The sequence below is a fragment of the Pleurodeles waltl genome, chromosome 7 (assembly GCF_031143425.1).
Source record: "Pleurodeles waltl isolate 20211129_DDA chromosome 7, aPleWal1.hap1.20221129, whole genome shotgun sequence".
Classification (NCBI taxonomy): Eukaryota; Metazoa; Chordata; class Amphibia; order Caudata; family Salamandridae; genus Pleurodeles; species Pleurodeles waltl.
Genome location: NC_090446.1, coordinates 124,685,971 through 124,708,716, shown reverse-complemented (window position 1 = coordinate 124,708,716; position 22,746 = coordinate 124,685,971). Strand labels below are relative to the sequence as shown.

At 40.5% G+C, this 22,746-nt stretch overlaps 1 protein-coding gene across 6 annotated transcripts in view; it reads right to left on the bottom strand.

The window, feature by feature from the left end:
• The window catches only part of ZBTB46 (zinc finger and BTB domain containing 46), a 232,109-nt gene that overhangs the window by 198,196 nt on the left and 11,167 nt on the right, over positions 1-22,746 (bottom strand). For 4 of the 6 annotated variants that reach the window (XM_069243264.1, XM_069243263.1, XM_069243261.1 and 1 more), the window contains exon 2: positions 3,278-3,392. The exons of the other annotated variants lie outside the window; for them this stretch is intronic. In XM_069243264.1, the coding sequence (XP_069099365.1) occupies positions 3,278-3,353 (76 nt within the window). In that variant the 5' untranslated portion in view covers positions 3,354-3,392. The remainder of the gene's footprint in view (positions 1-3,277; positions 3,393-22,746) is intronic. 6 annotated transcript variants of the gene reach the window in all.

Genomic DNA, 22,746 nt, shown 5'->3' with positions numbered 1-22,746 from the left:
AGACTTTTGCATCTTGCAGCGATCTACTACCACTGGGACAATACCCTTGCTTTATAGAAAAAGTAAACCTAATACACAAAGGGCTGACACAAAAGAGACCCAGTTTGCTCAGAGGCAAACATCAGTGAAATAACCAGAAGAGTCCACACCATACAGTCATCTCATCTCTCAGGCGCATGGAATATAGATGCAGCAATGCAGCAGAAAGGTGGTAATGGCCTGTGAACGTGTGGCAAGAATGGTACCCGAAGGTTGGTTTCGGAGTGGCAGGGAATGTCTAGAGTGCTTGAGAAATTGCTATTTCTAGGTTATTCATTTTGGGCATGTACATAAGAAAGTTAATTCCACTAGTCAGCCAATAGAAATTATTGTTTAATCTTTATAACCAACAAGAACCCTTGAAAAAATATGATGCTGCCTTGTTTTTTTCTACCAACTTGCATCTTTAATTCCATCTACCAATCGTTGCAGCCCACAGCTCTCAGTCTGATGCAATACATATTGTGGGCTTATCAAGAACACACAGGTGCTTGGAGCCCACCACAGTTTACCAATAGTTGCCTTTCCTCTCACTCATTGGCTTGCATCTTACTAGTTATCCCAGCTTTTCCTTTCGGTTAAGTACTCGGAGAGTGCATTTGTTTTTAGCCGTCTCCCTCAATTACTTCTCTCCTCATGTACTCTGTGTTGCCATCTGTCAAACACGTGATTCTCTGAGCCCCCCCCCCCCATGTTGCACATGCTCTCACACTACCCATTGCTTTCTCGCTCGTGAGCTTCTTCCCTGCCAGCTCCACATTACTCTTTAGCTCCCACCCATGTATTGCCCTGTTGCCTGCTCACCTGTGTGCTTCATACCCGGTTTCACGTTTCTTTCACCCGCTGCTTTCCCTTCCCTCACCAGCACCCTGTCTTACTTCTGGCTCTTCAACCTGTGTTTTCTCTCACCCGCTTGAAAGGAGGTAGGGAAACGCTGCAACACTTTCTTTTTTGCTACCATCCAGACCAGTAACTAAACAGAAAAAAAAACACCTTTGTCATTTTGTAGTCTGGAGCATGAGTGGAGTGCATGTCTACAAAATGACGCACGCGGCCTGGTCCTAGTTTTTAAGTCGAGCATAGCAGTGTGCAAGCACTGTTTTCCATCATGTTGGTATGTATCCGGGCTTTTAACCACGCCCACCACACACCCATCACCATCACTCGTTCGTGGGCTTGCCTTTAAAAATCCTTTGTTTTAGTTGGTAACTGCTTTACGTTTGTCCCTCCTTAGGGCAAATTTGTTACTGCCTTGGCCATAGATCCTGTTACACGTATAATTGCACTTTTGATGATAACTTTGACTGTGAGCGAACTTCTTTTTCCTTTTGTCTCTCTCTTGGCGCTCACAGCGGCGCTCTGAATCGGCTCGCTTATGTCAACTGTTTTACTTTTTATTTTCAGTTTGTGTGGCAATAAAAAGGTCCAGTTAGGAATTTAGAACGCTAATAGCTCTACCTCGAGCAAACACGAGACCCATTGCATTGCAAATGCTTGTTTTTTTGTTGGTGTTGGGTTTTCATTTAAGCCCTGCTGCACAGCATGATGAATGCTGTACAGCAAAGCTAAAGACAACCGGCAAAGCCAACAGGTCCCAAAGGCGAGACCTACTGGGTTAACCAATAGCTGTTAAACATGTTCCTTCGTGCTATAGTCTTAACAGCTAACACCCCACACATCCACAGTCCTCCACTTTCTCCACTGGATACTTCAGAGCAAAAAATGTTTGACAGCCAAAATTGACTTGTTACCACTACATAAACACAAATGTAAGTAACTATCTTTCTCAGCAACAAATATTGAAAAGATTGTTTTTTTCTAACGGGAACATTCTGCACCCCCTACTCTGCCCACGTGAATTGAGGATGTTTGCAAGCTATTCGCCCTAGGCCAAACCAGTAATAGCTGTGTGTTCTGCATCTTTCCAGAGCACAGGTGACACCCCCCAGCTAAAGCAAAGATGAGATCACAAGTGTCATTCCTAGAAGGGAAGTATATAGCACTGCCAGCACTCCATAAATGGAAACGATGGCTAAGAAACAAGATAGATTTTCTGAACAAGGTAAGTATTCGGATAGCCATTCCGATAAGCATCAAAAGGTAGGGGAGGCGTAGAAGTTGAGCAGAGTATTAATTGCATACATAGTAGAGAATTTTCAGATGAAAACTGTAGTGCTTGGCTCAGTTACTACTTATTATGGACGCCATTCCAGGAATGCTAGGCAAATCGGTGCCAGAGAATTTATTTTTCAAATACGTTTCGCTCAGGAAACAGAACAGAATCGAGAAAGTATAAGAAAGAGTCTACATTTAAAGGAAAATGCCAGTCTAGGTCAAATTTACTTTCAACATGACTCCGTGATGAAACAAATGCTCAGTCGTTTGATGGTCTGCTGCAGTGGCGGTATACCAAGGAGGAGATTGATTGGCCGCCGAGGAAGAGCCGTCTCCTTTTCAGTCATACTAAGTTTTGCCTTCAGCACAAACTGCTAAAGTGCAACAGCCAGCTTCTCCCAGCACCAAAAAAGCCTTTGTGTGCTAAGGTCTGCTCATTCACGCAGGATGTTAAATGGTGGAGATAAAACGTAAAAAATCCTTAAAGTCGGCTCTTCGTCCAAATAAATATGCCTACTGTCTACTTTTACAGACAACCCTGGAGGAAAGTACGGTACCGCTCGGAGTACAAGGGAGGGTATTTGAGGGGGTGGAGAAGTACATAAGGGAGAGAGAAAGAAAACACTTGCACTCTCATAGAGCCCTGAATGAGAAAGATGTTCCCCAACTGAGCAGTGGGAGGATAAAAGGCATCCAATCAAAATAATGGTAAAGAAGGTTGTTCCCGCAAAACAACAAATAAGAAGTGGAAGAAAAGCCATCACATAAGAAGCAAGCAAATAGAAAGCAATCGGTTGACACAAAGCCCACTACAAATATCTGGTATGGTCAACAAGAGGTGTTTTGATGATGGACAGCTAAAACCTGTCTGCAAGAGACCTAAAAAGGTACTCCAAAGAATAACTACCACGTTGGCAATCTCAAAGAAACTAAAACGTATGTACAAGAAATTGCGTAACAGACAAAAGGCAAAACTTATATTAATAAACATTATGGTTAAATGGGAGAACTAAAGGACTCTTTCAATGTAATACATGCAGAAAACTAACGTTAAAGCAGTGAGAAGTTCAAGGAGGGATTGATAACATCTATATTAGTAAATAACCAATAAGATGCAACATACCAAAAGGTGAAAAGTCAGTCTTCATTTGTAAAAATAGTGTTCGAAACAGCAGGCGCAGAGTTGAGCATTTTATCATGAGATTGGCAAAAGCCTCTGCTAATGTTCTTTAAACATCCTACATCGGAAGGAAAAGCAATAATGCAAAGTTAATACAACAAGCAATTTAGAAACTGACAAATTTTCACATTTCTTCAAAACAAAATAGCTACATGTGAAGAGACTGGTTCTGGCAGTATCCCAACGCCCAAATCCATCTACAGAACCAAGATTAGTGGAATAATAAACGTAAATCCACCATTAGGGAAATGATTTCTGGAGCAGCATACAGTAAGAACAACGTCTTTAGAAATTTACTAAGTAGGAACCAGATCCGTACATATTTTTATTGAGCTATGAAATGGAAAAAAAAAAAAACACACACACACACACACACAGCTATGGTTCACATTAACAAAACGACCTCCCGAGTCACCATCAAGCACATTGGGAGGAGGATAAACTGGGAGACAGATCAATAGGTTTACATGAAAATCAAGAGCTAGTACTGACAAAGGATCCTTGGCCTAACCTTGAACACTTTTACAAAATGGACCCCAACACTTCCCAAGACTCAAGCATTGTTTCAAATAAGCTCAGCTGGAAGGTTTTATTTACAAAATAATTGTTTGAAAATGAGCCATCGCCAAGGTTAACACACCAACTGGCACAACTGCCAACAAGTTCCCAATTCTTCTCAAAAAAAGAATTACCAGGGAAGCATACATTCATCAGTGTGGAGATATATATATATATATATATATTTTTTTTATAATTGGAGCCATACATCTCAAGTGATACTGAAAGAAAATGGAATATCTTAAACACCGAAGGTTATTACTAAATACCTGTGCCTTCAATTTAAATTAAATCTCTACCCCACTCCTCTTCAATTACTTTTTTTTGTACCCAGGTGACGATTACTTCCACAAAGATTACTCCCACAACCCAACTTCTTGTTTCCCTGGATAATAGAATGGTTAACTGAACAGCACCAACTAATCCCGATAACCAATAGAAACTGGACTAACCACTACCCTTGCATTCTGGAGCAGAGTGCTGCCCAGCGTAAAACATTCTGTCAAGCGCTCCAATGCCTCATCATAGGTAGTAAGAAAAATACATAAAAGTGATTACAATAAAATTTAATTATGAAATTCCTACGACAATGGCATGCATCAAAGTAACTTTTAACCTTTCATCATGGACTCTTGAGGATGTGTTGGTAATGCCAGCAAGAATACAAAAATATTGAAAGTCATCAAGTGTATATACACTACACTCTGGGATAGGATATATGTCTTGCTCATTTTTTTGTTGTAAGGTATGATCCATTTCAAGAAGGCCATAATGAACTCATTTTAATTTCAGGTTAATCAGACCATCACCGGGGCCTTTAAATACTCCCATTTCTTGCCTTCGCTATGTAGCTAGCATCAGTGGGAGGTGGTCCCACACCAAGCACACATTCTTTTCAATCAGGATTTTCACTAATGAAGTGGTGAGAAAATGTCTGCTACCTCTTGCTCTTGAGTAGTAGACTGAAAGCCCTGGTGGTATCTGATCTTTATCTGATATTTACTACTGTTACATTTATAGTTTGCATCACAGTTTTGGATACGGTAAAGAATGATCGTAAAACGGCTTTTGCTTATTAAAAACAAACTGTATAATGGATTGCATTGTAGTCCATTGCTTTGGTATTTACACAGCGCATTCCACACAGTTTGAGGCCTAAAGTGTCTCCTGGATTAGTCTGCATGCAAATTTTCTAGCCCTTTAACCCCTCAGGGGTTTATGAGGCCTTAATTATAGTAATGGTTTCTCTAGTAATTGTTTCTCTGTTGTACGCGCTTGTAGGGGCCATGGCAAATTATAGTGGGGTTTCACTACATTCTCATGGTCACCAACTGTTTGTTTGGTTTGTCAGTTTACATTTATTCGAGATCTATCTTGTTGGGAAGCAGCAATCAAGGAATTTCATGGCTAGAAGTAGATTTGGCAGTTTCGTACTCCTTGGGGATGGGAGTTCGTCATGAAGGACTTCATGGGTACCTTGGTGGACTACTGTGACAACTGCTGAACTTTGCAGCCAGTTGGATGTAAATAATGTTTGGGAATATCTCCTAGACAGCCTAGCTTTTCTCAAAGGTGGTTCCCCACTGCCTCAAAAAAACTGGTAAAAGAAATGAACAAAAGTCCGTTTGTTCAGTTACATTTTCATATGAATTAGCTAGCTGGTGACTGCTTTTACAGGGCACACACCTACAGATGGAATTTCCATATAATTTAATGAGGCCTCAAGCAGAGAGCTCCACTGAAAAACTATTAATAATATAGTAGAAAAGTGGTGGTTTTCAAAACATTTCTCTAAAAATCTCCGTGGCAGTTACTGTTTTTAACCCCTTAACTGCTGAGGGTTTTCCTGACTCAATGCGGAGCCTTTTTTTGATGTTGTAAACTTCATACTTAACCCTATATAGTTGATTTGTTTTTTACACAAAAAGTATCCTCTAGGCAATATTTGTGGCCTTTCTCACTCCCATCCATACTGCACATTGTAACGGTACCCAAACTTGTGGGTTCCCCTCAAGAGAACAGAGGAAACAGCCAAAGTATAGCAACGTCTCAGGCAGAAAAAATAACGAGGGGCGGGTGCTGTGCAAAAGTGTGCAAACATCTTTCTACAAATTGCATCAACAAGGGTTCGCTGTGCTAAAATGACCATCTTACCAGCTTTTAGGACAAGGAGAGTTGTACAAAAAAAATGTTACCACAGTTTTTGCAGGTTTCCTATTTTTGGTGGTTTAAACATACCTGCAAAGTTTGTGGTGGAAACTGATACGAAACCTGGCCGTAAACTTGGCTAAAGCCATACACTTCTGAAAACTAGACCACATTCCAAATTGAGCAAAGGGTAATTTGTGTACTTCTCATGGTTCTCCCAAAGAACCTAACCACTGAAATAAAAATATTAGAAAAATAGGAACAAATACAATTAGATGAAACAGTCTTAATCTGTGTTTTCTGTGCCTTGAAAGCAATACATAATTACATCTGTTACACACTTCTGGTGGCAGGAAAAGGTAACTATGATTTTTCATTGTGTACCGACCATGGTGAAATCTAAGGTGCTATTGATACCAAGTTTAGGAAAAGTGGCGGTTTGTACAACTTTGAATTTGGGGTGACTCATACTATCATATGAATCAGAAAGCATTTCGTAAAATGAGTCCTTAGATGCACATCTAAGGACACATTTAGATGGCAAGAAATTCTTTTAATAACAAACGCGTAACTACTGAGTTTCCACAGTTCTCTGAATAAAAACTGTACCCATTTTGATTGGTTATTCCCATCACCCGAAACAGGAAAGGCATCAAAACGCAGTGCAGAGAAATACAATTTTCAGTATTAGAAAAAAACTTTTTGGCTAAGTCCGTAGCGCAGTTTTTAGACCAGTGCTTGGCTTGGCCTAGCCCTAGAGTCTGCAACGAGAGCTGATCAAACAGGAAACCATGGTTGTCCCTGGTTTGATCCGCTCCTGCTGCACAGTGCTAGGCCCAGCCACACAGGCTTGGTAAAGTTTTCATCAGGATTAGTGTGGGAACGCTGGATGGTAGAATTTTGTGGATCCTCATAGATATCAACAAACTTTACCTCACAGAAATGTGAGGAAAATCTGTGGTTTTAGCCAAAGGTTGTAGTTTTCAGGTCATTCTGGGTAAGAAATAGTGGGATTCATGCCTGTCACACCATCCAGAACTCCGCTGGGTGTGTAGCTTTCAGGAATGTCTGTTTAGTAGGGTTCCCTGTAGCCATTTACCATCGCAGCAGAGAGGACATTGGGATCTACCCTATCTATGTCGGTCGTGTGTCAAAAAGATAAGCAAAAGAACCCACATTGCCTCCTGTGGATGAAGAAGAAGTTCCAGGACCTGACGGGAGGAGGGGGAGAGGGTTCTGGAGTGTGGGGCTTGAAGAGTGAGGGTGTGAACTGATATCAGGACAGGCTGCCCGCCATCCCATTATTTATTTTGTTTTTTAAAATATTCCTGCCATCTTTCAGGGCAGACTGGAAGCAAATCCTCCAATGTTTCCCCCCTGGCAGGGGATACGATGGTTGGGTGCTGTTGTGCCAGAAAAACAATTAGGTCAGCACAGCCCGATGCCCGGGCAGGCCACCTGCTCTTCTCCTACCCCCTCTCTGGTGTCTTGTAGGCATTTGCGCATCCCCCCCCCCTTTCCCATCCCTGGGCCTTACAGAGGGTAAGCTCCAGAAGGGGTCCAGAAAGCCAGTTGGTGCTGATTAGGGGGTGCATGCCCAATGTTCAGGTGGGGTTCCCAAACCCCTTCTTTTTTTTCTTTGACCTTTTCCCTGTGTCCAGTGGGCTTGTCGACCCAGGGGCTGGGAATCATTTTGGTGGGTAACTCCTTTAAATCTGCCTTAGGAAACAGAATACCTGTTGGTGCCTTTTTGGGTTGAGGCACTGCCCATTGCCAGAGTGTGCGGCCTCACATTTTTTTCCCCTAACTCCCTCATAGTTAGTAGGATTTCTGCTTCCATCCACCAATGGGCAGGGACAAATACGGGGGCACACCAATAAGCCTCTCGGGGGCAGAAAGACTGTTGGGGGCTTTTTGAGATGGCATCTAGCACTTTTTGCGCCACTTTGTGGTGGCAGCTGGGGGAGAGGGGGTAGTAGGCACTGAGGGGTAACTTCACCCAATCTCCCCACAGAGACAGAAAGACTGTTCAAATAGTAAAACCTATGGAGGGGGCACTTGCCCATACCTAGTGCCCTTTCCCTCCCAAAGGTGTCTGGTGGGGAGGATCCCAGCTTGGGAATAGTGGTCCTTTAGTGATCCAAGCAGGGATCCACTTCGGAGAAGTACCACAGGAAACATGATGTTGTCCTTTTTAAGCTATACCTCTCCTCTACACACAAGTGCGTGGAGAGGCAAGAGTTGTGACCCTGAACAGTGATCAAAGTTAAAGCAGAGTCCGAATAATAATAACGGAAGGGGGGGAGCTTTACTATGAAGTCAATGAAATGCGAGTCACACCAAAATAAATACATTAAAAAAAAAAAACTCAGGAATGCGAGCAAAGCTTTTCCCCTCACGCCTGGACTTTTTAAAATAGAAAATTATTCTAGTGTAAACTGTGAAAGATTTTGAGGAGCACTGGGGTTGACAAACAATTCACAAGCACTGCATCGCTAACACTGAAGCAGATGTAATATTTGTCCACTGCAGTGAAGCAGTTAAGGACAGTTGTAAAATTTGGAGTGTGCAATCCGACGACCTCCAGTTATTGTTTTCAATATGTTTAAGGGACCCATCTTCGCTTCTCCAATCCACTTCCTTTTTCCCATTCTGCCTCTTCTACGTCAATACTCAGTTATTTCCTGTGAATCAACTTGAAAGGGGTCGGATGGAAAATTGAAATGTTACTCAGATGCAAAAACGTCAATAAAAAGTCAATATCACTATTCTCAGGTCAGACTGAACTCAGAGGCTTAGACACTAGAACTACCACTCCGGTTATAGAGGAGGTAAACGTTAAACATCACACACATTTATTACGGGATACCAATCTTACAGGTTCAGGAAGAAAGACAGCGACATGATAATAAATGGTCATATAAAGCTAGGTCAGTAGAGATGCATTTTATATACTTTACGAAACAGCAGCCACAGCAAGAGTATGTTCTGGCACAGTGGAAAGGACATCAACAAAAAGGGCATCAAGCTCACTATGTACAACTGTCCCCTCCCCGCCCCCAACATTGGCCTATTTTCTGAAAATATAAATATTTTTCTTCTCGGATTGGTTTAAGATTTTGCAAAACAAATGTTTTTCTTTTAAAGTCAGCTTGCTAAATAGAGAACCTGTTCCTAAACAGCTTTTTTTCAGGTGCAATACCCAAATCAACCAAACAAAAGTTGTCATTGTCTGTAAATAACCATTTCCACAAATACCAGATTTGTTTTATATAACTACAAATCTGGTCTCACCCATCTGCTTCTTTACGCAAAATATACCCATGTAATAATGTCAGATATACACACACCAAAGAAGGCAGATTTTGCTTCATGCCCATGTATCACCATCACGTACCAAGACTACCCATCACGAGCCAGTCAAATCCCCATATTTTAACTGTATCCTCCTTTGCTATGTGTGTTCAAGAGAAGACAAGCATGCCCACTATATGTCAAGGGGTTTTCATTTTTATATCTGGCACAGCAATTTGGTAAAGATAGACATCACTATGTCTTATATGGGCACCATTATGCCATTGAGGCAAACAGTAGGTCTAGGAAGGCCAACTCAAGCACTGGTCGCCATTATGGACAAAATAAACACCACTGTTCCCCAGATGGTTAACATTACCACAATTATGCCAGGGATGGCTGTTATCCTACCTGCCATGACAAATACAAAGGCAATGATGTCTGCAATATGTCATGGCCATATTTAGGTAAGGAGTGTTCATTATAATTTCCACATGGTCATAATATCACAGGTAGGATTTTCCCCTAACGAGCAGAGGCGTTCATTATGACCGGGTTGGCTATCACAAAGCACAGACGGTTACAACAACAAGTGATGCTACCAGAATGCTGCCCAGATACCATGTGTGCGCTCCCTACCTTAGGCAAGTCTGCATACACACTCAGTAGTGCACCACACACACAGGCTGCCACATACTAAAAGACAGTCATACAGTCTCTGCCTTTCTCTCAAGCAGCCTGCTGTCCTATATTTCAGAGCACGAAATCAGAAAGAAGAGAGAACTACTGGGTACAGGTAAGCAGGCTGGCAGTGGAAAGAGCACCGACCTGTACAAGCAGCAATGACAGTCAGAGCCACTGCCCTTCCCAGGTCCAGTCATCCTATTCATTAGCTGCACCTATGTAGGGCCTCGCCAATTATGAGGGGGACTGAGCATTCCGATCACATCTATACATAGATTTTCTTGCCTTTAACCCATGCAAAAGTGCTGCTTTTAGAGGTGGAAGCCAGCCCTCATCAACAACAGACATACAGCATGCAAGTTTGAGTTGCGATTTAAGGCACAGGGCTATGACTACATACACAGGGGGTGCGCATTTCAGCATAGCAGAACTGAATTTGTTACGGTGACAACACAATGAGCAAGGTTATAAGCCTGATTGATTTACCATGAAAAGATACAATAAAGGCGGTAGGCCCAACAAATTTATTGTGAAAGAACATCACAATAAGAATTTAAAGGTAGATTGTTACTACTCTGAGTCAAAGACTACAGAAATTATTTCACTAGATGTAAGCTTACGGACTACCATAGAAGGCAAGGGCTTTGTAGTTTGTTAGCCTCTATGACAAATTGGAACAGAAAGTTTGCTCTTTGATAATCCTTGCTAGGTCTTCTTAGGAGAGAATGTAGTTTACTTTGCCAACTATAATGATGTATATATTATGGGAAAGATTGTGCTCAATAAAGTAGGCCTGAGTTGGCTATGATGACAAGCCAATGATAAAGGACACAGGCCTGATTGTTTCACTGGGTGAAGTTATATCGGATACCATAATTCTGATCCGTTTATTGCGAAAACATATGGCAAAAGGTAGCAGATCTGTTTTATTTATTGTGAAAATGTGTTAAAGCCATAAGGTCATCACAGTGGATCAAAGGCTGTTGGCTGGTATTTTGTTACATAAAATCTCATAGAATCCCTTAGTACCCAAGGGTTTTAGATTACTCCCCCGCTCTGACATACTCTTGGGAGTAGAAGATTTCATTAAGGGTGGGTTATTACACTATGCTAAAGCTTATGGGGGGAGTATTTTGTAACCTGGCATCGCCGAGATTATCGCAAAGGCAAGGATTTGACAAACCATGGGGAAAAGAAGATATAAACTATGATCATTCTAGTAAGGTTATCTCAGGATGCTGCATGTCTGATCTGTTTAGTATAAAAAATAAATTTTAAAAAAAAGTGATAAGCGCAGTAGGCCTGATTTATACAAAACACCAGATAAAGCAAATATGCCTTTAAGGGCGGATTGTTTGTGCATGGTTTTAAAACAAAAAATATCAAAGATTACCTTTGTAGGCAATGAGTCTGGTGTTGATTACGCTCTTTGTCAAATCCCAGGGACAGAAGATTTGCACTATAATAACTCTTGCTAGAATCTCTTGAAAGGCCCAACAGGCTTAGCTGTCTGCCTGAATCTTTTAAATAAACAGAAAAAGTTGTTAAAATGTCTGTTTGTGATGGTATATTCCATTTGAGATGTCATCAATTATCTCATTTAACAAACCGTGAGCGATATAATATGAGATGTCATAAACAGTGCACGACAAGGGTGCAAGTTGTAGTTAGCAAATTTTGAGTGGTGAATTTCTGTATTTTTTTTCCAACATTAGTTGTGGTTTTATTTCAACTGAAAAAGATCACCTAGATAACGTCACTTTGACCTTTGGGATTTTTTTCAGTGAATTTCTCTGTTTTTGTTGTTGTTTTGTTTATTTAAAAGTAGGCTACATCTCATTACCCTACCCAACTACAGTGTCACTAGCCTGAGAGAGCGGGGAGAGAGTGTTTATTTGTTAACATATAGGGATTTTAGGCCTATCCCGTCAGGTAATTGATCTGTAGAAGCTACTTACCCTGTGCTTCCATCCAAGAATCCAAACCAGTAAAAGATCATGAGGCAATAGGTCGGCCTAGTTATGCCACTGATTTTATGCCCTGTGGCAGCATTTTTCTGATCATACAGGCACAGCCACCTGAAAGAGTGCTTCAGTACCAGGGACAGTCCTTTAGTGTTACATTTTCTCCTTTCACATTCCACTGCTTATCCACTTTTTACTTTTCTTTGATAACCGAGTATTGATTATTAAGAGTATTCTTCAGCTACCCAGAAAGTGCCTACAGGCTACTTGCCACTGCTTTTCTATGCAGTGCACCACATCCTTCACAACCACTACCTCTAAACTGTGCTACCATCATGGAATGGAACTGTCCATCGCATCTCATTGTTCTACTGTTCCAAGATGGCCAACTAATTTTTTTCTAAACCTGACGCAATGCTGGAACTTTAAAACAAATACTCACAATGTACAATTACAAGATGGCAACCCGCTAATACGTTTAATTTTATCCATGCAAGCATATGCCCATAAAGGTTTAGGCAGCAGCATGTTTTTTCTACTTTACTTGTGGAAGTCTACCCCAAATAGCTAAGAATTATGCAGAACCAGTCATATACAAAATCAATACACCACACAATACACTGAAGACAGCCAGTAGCCACTTTCTGAGCTTGTCAAGCCTCAGGAAGCGAGGTCAGGAAGTGGTCCCACTGAAGCTTTCGAGCCAGGTGAACGCTTATAAAGGTGCCAATAACAAATGGTCATGCAGAGCAGAGAAAGAGTAATACAATTAAGGGCATGATGTGATCCTAGAAACACGCTACTCAAGCATGTGAGACAAAGGAGGAGCATTTGAAAGGACAGATCCGACACCAACTACGAACGATTACATGCACAGCATGCTGCACTATTATATGATGTAGGTGGGGTAAGAGGGCCTTCTATGTCCTAGGGAGAGCTGACAATACAGAATATTCATTATTTACATACAGTATCTGCATAAACAGCCACGGGGTTGCATTGTGCTATAAACGTGTCTCAGTAAGCAAACTCAAGAGTACTCATTTTATTCAGAGATAGAACTACAAAAGGCTCAGCAGCCCAACTTAGATTCAAAACGGATCTGCTAAGGACAGTTTAATCCAAAAAGAGGTCATGTTGGCATGCTCATTCAAGTGGGTTTCCTTTAAGTTTTTTATTCCATAAAAAGTGGCAATAAATAATGAATAATATACAATATAGAGCAGTAAACGTTAGCCTGCACTTCCTCTAAAGCACTGGCTGTTGTCTAAGAGTTGCTGAGGTCACCCAGAGAGAAATGAATACTAACAAAAGAGGAGTGTACTGGATGAGGTGGCCGTCCAGGTGTATAAAAGGAAGTACTTTTACAATGTTATCAATGAATGACTTTCAGCTGTTTTTAAGGCTACGTTTTGCGCTACTGCGATATACAGGGGCCTTAGTGGCATTTTGTTGTGCTAGGACATGGCAAATAAATGCACAAATGGTAGTTCTGGCAGAAACAGAGGAAGCTATAACTTGCTATGCCTCTTTATTACAAGAAGCATTGGACAAAGCCCATAGAAATGGCCTAGGCAACCGAGTGTGATGGTTATTTTGCTCTCCTTGTTTACAGTAAGTAAATGGCACACAAGTTTAAAAAAAAAAAGAAAATGCCGCCACCTAAACGTCTCAGCCATATGCTTCCAAAGACATTTTATATGTACAAATTATCCACTGCATACAATTTTAATAGAACAATACATGTGTTTGCTAGGAGGCAAGTAAACTTACATTAGGTAAATAAATAAACATTTTATTTTTAACGCATATCAATAGGGAAATATTTTTTCATTGGCACACAGAAAATGTTACACTATACATATGATCCGTGTTTAAAACCTGCATACATACAGCATACCGGACCAATAATATAGCATAAAACTGGTGCGGTCCATCCGCTTCCATTCCTGGGTAGGATCATATGTCTTTTGAACTGCCATTAAAGCTGGAGCATAGACCATCCTGCTTGGTCAGCCATCTTTTATTCACTTCGAGCAGTATAGCCCTAAACATGTACGCAACTTTTGAGTGAATAAACATCTTCAAGACATTACAACGCCCCACTAATGACAAATGTAGGTTATTGGTTCTGCTTAAATCCGGTCTAATCGTCCCAATAAGGGGTGCTAGATTAAACGCCGCCAGCCTAAAGGTGGGTGTTCTCCTCACTTCCAGGTAAGTTGCACCACCCACTCCCCGCTGGTTTCCCCCCCCCAAACCCATTTGAAACCCTCTGTGCAGACAACTTGAGTCTTGCCCTCATTTAGAAAGTTTCCCACAACTGACCCAAAGTTTTTGGCCTCGCTTTTGATCAAAGGCACATAGAAAATGTATCATTGGTTTTGGATTACTGTAATGTGAAGACCTAGTTTAAGCACACAAGCGATTAAATGGCTGACCCAAAGAATTATATATTTTTATTTTAAAATATTGTGTTTTTTATTACGAGGCCAGACCTAAACATTGTTATACTTTTAACAAGTGAATCTTGATCCTTTCTTGTACAAAACCTCCGTCGTAAACTGTGGAATGCTTCAAGGTTCACCACTCTCGCCAAACCTCAGGAACTACAGTGCACAGTCATAATGGCAAGCATTATTGAACCACACAAGCTTTTAGTCAATATGTCCACAAATAATGCTCAACTTCACCTAAACTCTTGAAAGAGCTCAAGAAGGGCAGAAAGATGCAACTTGCCTGAAACATGCCAAGGACTGAAAGTCTCAGAGAGGTCACTGCCTCAAGGGGACAGAGAACAAAATCAGATTAATGGGTCTATTTATTCCACCATTCACCTTGAAGTGACTAAACTTCATGAACCTCTTTTAGAAACCCATATAAAGGCAACAAACATTGGAGTATTCATTGACTAAGAATCTTTTAGGGCCGAATAAACTAAGATACAAAAAAAAAAAGTTTGCACTATATTCGCCAGTTACAATGGTTACTTATTCGCCAATAATGCTGCATCTTAACAAAACGCTCTCCAAATGTCCAAACCTAGTTGCCCAGCACATTCAGCTTTTTGATACATAATTCTTACAATGAAATTATTTAATGTAAAAGAAAGATAGCAATTCCATACTATTTGCATAAACTTGAATGGCCTCAAGATACGCAGCCAATGTACTGTAGCCAAATAAACTGATCCAATGCATACCATGTGCCAATCTCTTCCGCCTCTCAATTTATTAGATCAAATTTAGAATGTTCGGCAATGTCACTAAACATTCTGGTCCCCACCCTCTGAACTGCTCTTGCAGCACTAAGGATTTCAAAGAGTGCCCGCAACTGCAAAAATAATTAAAGACTTGCCAATATTGTGCTCGCAGCAATTAAGCCTTTTGCATCTTTAACCTGCCAACCTGTTGAAACCATTCTGCCACATAGATGTCCAGGTGTAAACCCAAGAATAGACTAGAATAAGTTCAGAAAAAACATATAGACATCAATGGGGAAATTTCCATCTCTTCCTTCCTCTGGCCCAAGCTTTTCTGTCAAAATCTTGGAGACCTCGCCGGGGCTCTTCCACCGACTCAACAAGCTGACCCACTGTCCACTACACAGAACCAGACCATTGCTGTGCTGCCTGGTGGGTCTTAATATTACATATCCATAGGAAACTAACATGGTTTTTAAGTGGCATAGACCACTGTACCAAAATACAAAAGTTGAACGCATCTTATAAACCCAAAAGATTTACACAGCTGGCATTGATCTCCCTATTAAAAATTTGATTGTATCCTTCCTTGGCTGGATTGGAGCCTAATTGTGAAATGCCCTAGATCCCCCAAATCAGAGCTGAAATGAAGCTTTTTAAAACTTAACTCAAAGAAGTCACCTGTCCGGAACCATTCCTCTGGTTATCAAAAATGAATAAAGAAGTATGACAATTTTCATCTTGCCGTGCTAGACTAACCACCGTATGACTACTATATCGTTTTTTGCTGGTTTTTGAGGTCTTTACAAAATTGCACCAGTAAGTTACTTCAAAATCACATCATTGGTTTACAAACCACCTAAATGAAATAATCTTATACAGGATGGAGATGGCAATGTAGTTATCAGGGCAAAATACAATTGCAGAATTTAATATATCTGCTTTGTCAATCAGCAGCACCAAAATGGATCACAGCAATTCAGCATTCTGTAGTTTACATGCGAGAAAGCTGGTATTTAACAACAAGCATTGGCAAAAACACAAGCTATTTCCCCATCTGATATCCATTGGCTTTGTCAATCTTTTCAGAAATGTTGCACAGCAATTAACAATAGTGTTTCCCAAGCAAGAGCGCGTATGCTGTTGCAGGCTCGACCTAAAAGGGCAAACACTGAATCACAGTTAAGTAACAAGTAAGCATTGATCTACAAATGCGGACAAGCTGTTTAGTTTTAGTCTATATACAAAATTGCTACTGTCTAGATTGTCTCACAAATTAGTGAGAGAACTGGAGAAACACATTTTTTGTAGAAAATAAAAGAGCTAATAAAAATAAAAATAAAAATCACAAAGCGCAGAGAAGCAAAAGTTGTTCCTCTAAATTGGACACCACTTATGCTGACTTCCTGGACTCCAAACAAATTAATATGTATTTGGAGTCACAAAATGAAGAATACCCATGCACAAGTCAAGAAGCTCTGATAACCAAACCTCTGTACAAAACAACGGACTCCTCTGTGAGTATAAGTCATACAGACCCCCCTCTTTGTTGAGCATTGAATGCCTGATACTAGGAAGAACTTCAGTCGTTAGAATAAAGGCAACACAGAAATAGAGGATGCACTGAGACTAGATAGGGGTTTGTCCCACAAACAAATATGGCTTAAAATATCAGAAGGCTAATTGATCTGATGGTGGGGTGCACCACCGAGAGTGATAGCTGTTAATATGATTAAAGATTCGTTAGATCTTGGATTCTTTACAGGATATTGCATAAAAGGGGATTTGTTGCAGAGAAACGAATAGATAAAACTCCTGCATGCCAACCCCTTTACTGGGAAGATATATTGGGGACATGACAAAGGCTTACCTAGGAATACATTCGGCCCATTGCTTACCTTGGGCTTTGTTTTAGTCTGTATCTTATATTTGTCCTGCTTGTGGAGCAGAGCCTATTTACTTTTTTTGGGAGCTCTTTTTTTTGCTTTCTGTAAATCACTCATATGAGAGTTCATGTTTTTTACAGCGGTCTTCCTCGGGTGCTTCTCTACTCACCCCAGAGCTCCAAGTGTTTTTTTTTTTCCCTTCCAACTCCATGCCCATCTGTTGTCTTTTGCTTCCTCCTCCTCCCACTCTTAACATTGCCCTTTGGTTTCCCCTCTCTTTCCACCTTCAGCTGCTGTTTGCTTTCCCTCACTCAGAAACAGGTGTGCTTTTGCGCTGGTATTCTTACCCGTTGGGTTTTTGCCCCTCACAGCTCATTTATTAACTTTGCTACACTCCCTATGCCCTCCATGTTGCTTCTTCCCACCTGGACTGCGCTGTCGCTTCTGACCAGTCTTCCTGGTGCTTCCTTCATCCAGTCACTGCAACTCCACCCCCACAATATTGCTTCTGCCTCCACCAACCTCTTCTGTTGTATCTGGCCTGTGTTTTTCCCTTTTGAGCTTCACTCCCAGAGAAGCGGAGGATATCTGCACCAGTTTTGAAAGGGAGCAAATCACCTGCACACATTTTGGATTAACTTGGCCCAGAGAACAAATACTGCAGAGCCACTTCTAAAATGATGTAGTGGAGCACCCCCCCCCACCCGTCCCCTAATGAAGTGCACAACTCGTCCCCTCTGGCACAAAATACCAGTCGTGTCCCTGTCCTCCCACAAACACTCCAAGTGAGTGATGCAAAGGAGAATCAGTTTGGATTATTCGCTTAGGGGCAGTGGAGCATGGTTTAAATTCTGACCATGAGTTAGAATATTTTCTTGGGGACAGATAGAAATGAGGTTTATGATATATTCCATCATGGATCAGGACACATATTTATGGGGATAACATCTTTATTTCCTTATGTTACAAACAGTCCCTATGCATAAACAATAGGCTATAACTCCTACACATAATTAGTGGATGGTATATGGTTGAAGAATGGAACACACATACATACTGTAGTTTGTATCTAGAATACATTATAGATGTCTTAATTTTTCCTTCTAAATTGAGTTGAGGTTTTGAGCACGCGCAAATAGCGCAATAAGATATATAGACTGATCTTGTATATATGTTTAAGGACAAATAAGAGATTAGACCTGTCTACTAGTGAAGGGTTTCCCACTTTATGTGTAACTTTCAGTAAGCACAGTAAAGTAAGATACCAAGATTAGTCTGTTTTCAATGTCTCAGGCTAGAGGGGGCTATCTGAACACGTTGAGAATGAAAGCGGACTCCACTTAGGTGTATCCCGTTATACTCGCGGACCTAATGGAGTACATTTGATTTGTTCAATAGAAAAGGACTACCGATTGTATAGCAACTACAAATTAGCGCGAGGATAGCACGTCATCAGGATGAGTCCGTCCTCAATGTTTATGGCCATAGGGGGCGGGCATTAAAATGCTGAAAAGCAAAACGCTCTCCTTTTACACATTTTCGAAGGCACTCGCGGACTGTAGGCAAGCAAGAGAAGGTATGAGTTCATACGGTGAGAAGGGAGAAAGTTTGGATTAACGTTTATACGTGGTGAGGATTAACTTTTGTAACTTTTTAGGATACGCTTCCTCCACATCTGGGGTATCCAAATAAACTTAGTACATGCAAGTAAATATACATAGTAAGGTAAGCACTGCAATTGGTGGACACTACCATACTAATTATTAAAATGGGACATGGCCTATAAAGACAAAACAAACATATCTTATACTTACAGATCACACATGGCAGCATAATAATTAATTGAATGATCATCAAAAATACAGATTTCGACTTATGAGACTGTCCATTTTGAGATAAGGTATTAGCCACCCCTTCTTTTATCGATATTGTTCAAAGGGTATACTCACAAGTATCACCAAGCATGATTTTCACGTATTGATTCTATCTAAAGAGGGTTTCGTTTTTAACAACTGGGTTATACAATTTTGGCTTCACACGAAGTGGTGTGTGCAAATAGAGATTTGATGTTTTGTAACTTAGAGATTGGTTGGTATTTTATTGTACAATGTTTTGAATCATGGTTTTCACATGTGACTGTACATCAAGTCACATTGGATGGTGAAGGGCCATTAGACAGATATTCATATTTTGAAAATATAATTATATTGTATGTATTGAAATTGTCTGTTGTAGAAAGTCCTGAAGAAGTCAAGGGGTATTCCCCAGACGAAACACATGTTGACTGGGACGGTGATAAGAGCAATTTTGGATACAAGAACTTTCAAGAAGAATAAAGAACACTACGGTTGAATTTATGGAGGACTGTTTAATTTATGGACTTTCATAATTATCAAAGTATTTTGTATTAGGAATAATTGATGAGTGCCGTTCATAAACATATAAACTTGACTGATGTGGTCAGTATTACAATTTTAATAATATTCAGAGCTCCGGGCGATTTTCATTTAACATAAATAGCTTTTACTACAGAAAAGGTTGGAGACCCCTGGGTAGACTAAAGCTCGTAGTGGTCACATCGCTTTAAGTGATATACAGAAGGTGTAGAGGGGCTCGCCAAAAGGGGTGTAGCCCAAGTCATCAAGGGCATGGTCTAAAAAGTGAACTATAACTCTGATTTGCACAACATGCAGCCTAGTGAATATTGAGTTGGCTTTAAGTTTTCTGCAGCTGCTCACAGATATACGTCATAACAGCAAGCATATGCCTAAAACAAGGAAACTTATTGGCTTAGAGTGTGTGTTAACAGTGTGATAAAAGTAACAATAAATTTGTTGTAAATATTTAGAATGCATAATTAAAGTGACACCACTGTGAGTACTGGAGAGAGGCCAATGATGGAATGAGTCTGTAATATGAACACTGTTAAAGGCCTACTGACGCATATTGTCTCCTGCAGCTCCAGAGCTCAATTGTGCCCAGTTATGAACAACCAGAACTCACCCTTACTCCTAAACATGACTCAGCTCACATGTACCAAACGCTTTGGAAAACTCAATAGATCATTGTTTTAGAGTCTAGGCTTTCTTGGCTTTGCCAAAACCTATTAAAATCAATTCCAACTACAAAGAAAATAACAATAAAGCAAAGAGTTTACAAATTCAAAGTCTTTACTTACCTACAACATGCAATGTATATACGGCAACCTGTTGATAAACCCACTGGCAACGCCAATGTGTCCCAAAGGCACAACCTATTGGCTTGCAAATGCCTGTTTCATTAGCTATCAAACCTCCCAAATTCCAGAAAATTGTGGTATTAAGGTGGGGAGAAGCGGGCACGCCATTTCCCTTTATGCTGATAATGTACCATTGAATTTCTAGGACATGGGGATGTGGAGAGTGCGGTGGGATCTCTGAAGACATAAAGCATGATGTCTGGCCAAGACATGAATGAAAAGGCCTGCTTATTCTTGCTGAAACAGAGGAAGGAGGTAGGCAGTAGGCAAATACCCTACACTCCCATTTCAGTATTGGAGACCTTTAAATATTTAGGGGTCGGGATTGATTGCAATTATTCTGACCTAATAGAGAGCAACTTCACCAATGATTATGAACACCTGGACCTCAATAGCCTATTGGAATAAACTACTGCTGCTAGTGGGGGGGCAAGATTACCACTGCAAAAAGTATATTGTTGCAGCAATTTTGCAACCCGTTTACCACTACCCTAGTCCCTTCCTAACACTTCTTTATCGAATTAGAGATACATGTGAAAGACCCAATATGAGGTAACAGGAGACAAACTAGCTATTTCCAAAATGCAATTCCCCATTAATGTAGGTGGTCCTACTGTTCCCGACTTCGAGACTTACTATCTAGTCTCTCAGCTACAATAGGTAGCACTTCTCCTGAGGTCAAACCCACAGATGAAACAGTGGATAGCAAATCAGCCCTGTCCGGTATCAGAGCAATCCAAACTCATAAATTGAATAGATATTTGCTAATGAAGGTGGCAAAGAGATGCTTGTGCAAAGTCCTATGCAAAACAATGCCGAAAATAGCATCCGCCCCTACATAACGGCTATATGATCCATCCCCAAAACCCAAGCTTAGACACCTAATGTTTGAGGTCAAACACTGGAATTAGCAACTTAACAGAAGTATATAACGTCCCTATGCTACTGAAGAGTGAAACATTACAATACAAGATCCTCATCTCAACTGGTCAGCTCAATGTTGTGATACACATGATTATGGAGGTCATGCTACTGTAAACTAAAGGTCTACCAACACACTTCGTCCTGGATACACTACTGGACTGGATGTCAGGAAAGGGTCTACAAGATTATATAATGCCTTAATGCAAATTACCAAATCCAACATTCAAGCACAAACTGGCATGTAAAATGGAATTCAACAGTGAAATATTGGACGACGAGGAAACAAAAAGTACTTGACTTATTTAAAAAAAAAAAAAAAAAACACGCTCTCCAGAAATGTGAGGTTCAAGTTAAATCACTATAATGAATCCAACATATGTATCTGACTCCACAAGGACTGTATAAATTATTTCATACCCCAAGATGTAAATCGGACACACATTACTCTCCTTCATGTTTTGGTTATGGAAGTGCAGCATCTCTCTGGAAACAAGTCACACAATCAATAGTAAAACCCACCACCATACTGCTGAATGGGTCTCCATCCGCCCAATCTCTGAGATTATTCACTTATAACGAAAAAAGTAAATTAAAATTTAAGTTTGTAGACCTGGCACTTTTATGTGACAAAAGGCTATTGGCACAAAAACAGGAGTCAGATAGCCCTCCAACATGGGTGCAATGGAAAAGGGAACTCCATAACTAGTTAGAGGCAGAAGAAAACACGGTCACGGAGCAGTAACGAGAAAACACAATCAAGTACAAATACAAGACTGAGACACAACAATGTTAAAAGTTCCCAAGGGGGGGGGGGGATTATAATAAACTCCACAACTCTGAAACTACTTCCTCTAGCCCATAAATAGCGTACAACCCTGTTTACTTCTCCATTTCCCCCAACATGTCTGTTGTTGGTCTGTGAAAGCAAGAAACAATTCTAAAGCCTTACCACACTCATTTGACTTTCCGAGTCAAAGAAACAGTAGCTTGTCAGACCTTGTAACAGGGAAAAAACTGTTATAACACAAACAATTCCGTTTATTTGTATTTTTTGCACATGCCTGTGTAACAAGGTTTACCGCCACTATCATTAAATAGTATCTCCAATTGTCCCTACTTTTTCTTCTTCAGTTATACTTTTTTTCCTCGCTTATGGCTGGCTCTTTTATACCCCTATTAATGTGAAGTCAAGTAGGGGTTTTGTTAGGCGGAAGCAGGCGAAAGTGCTACTTGTCCCAGGAAAGAACATAATTAAGCCTATTTTTTAGTAGAAATCAGTCGCTCATTTTTTAATCAAGTTAAAAATAAAATTAGTATTGAAAAGGATGGAAATCAACAGTGTTATAACAAGACTGCTCTGTAAACCCCACGTGTAACAAGATAAAGAAAACCTGTCCAAGAAACAAAACCATCTGCATCAATAGCGGGGCAAAAGCGATGTCAGGGTGCCAATGACACGTCCTTATTCACTAATGAATATACTATGAATAACATAAGACTGATAGCATAACCCC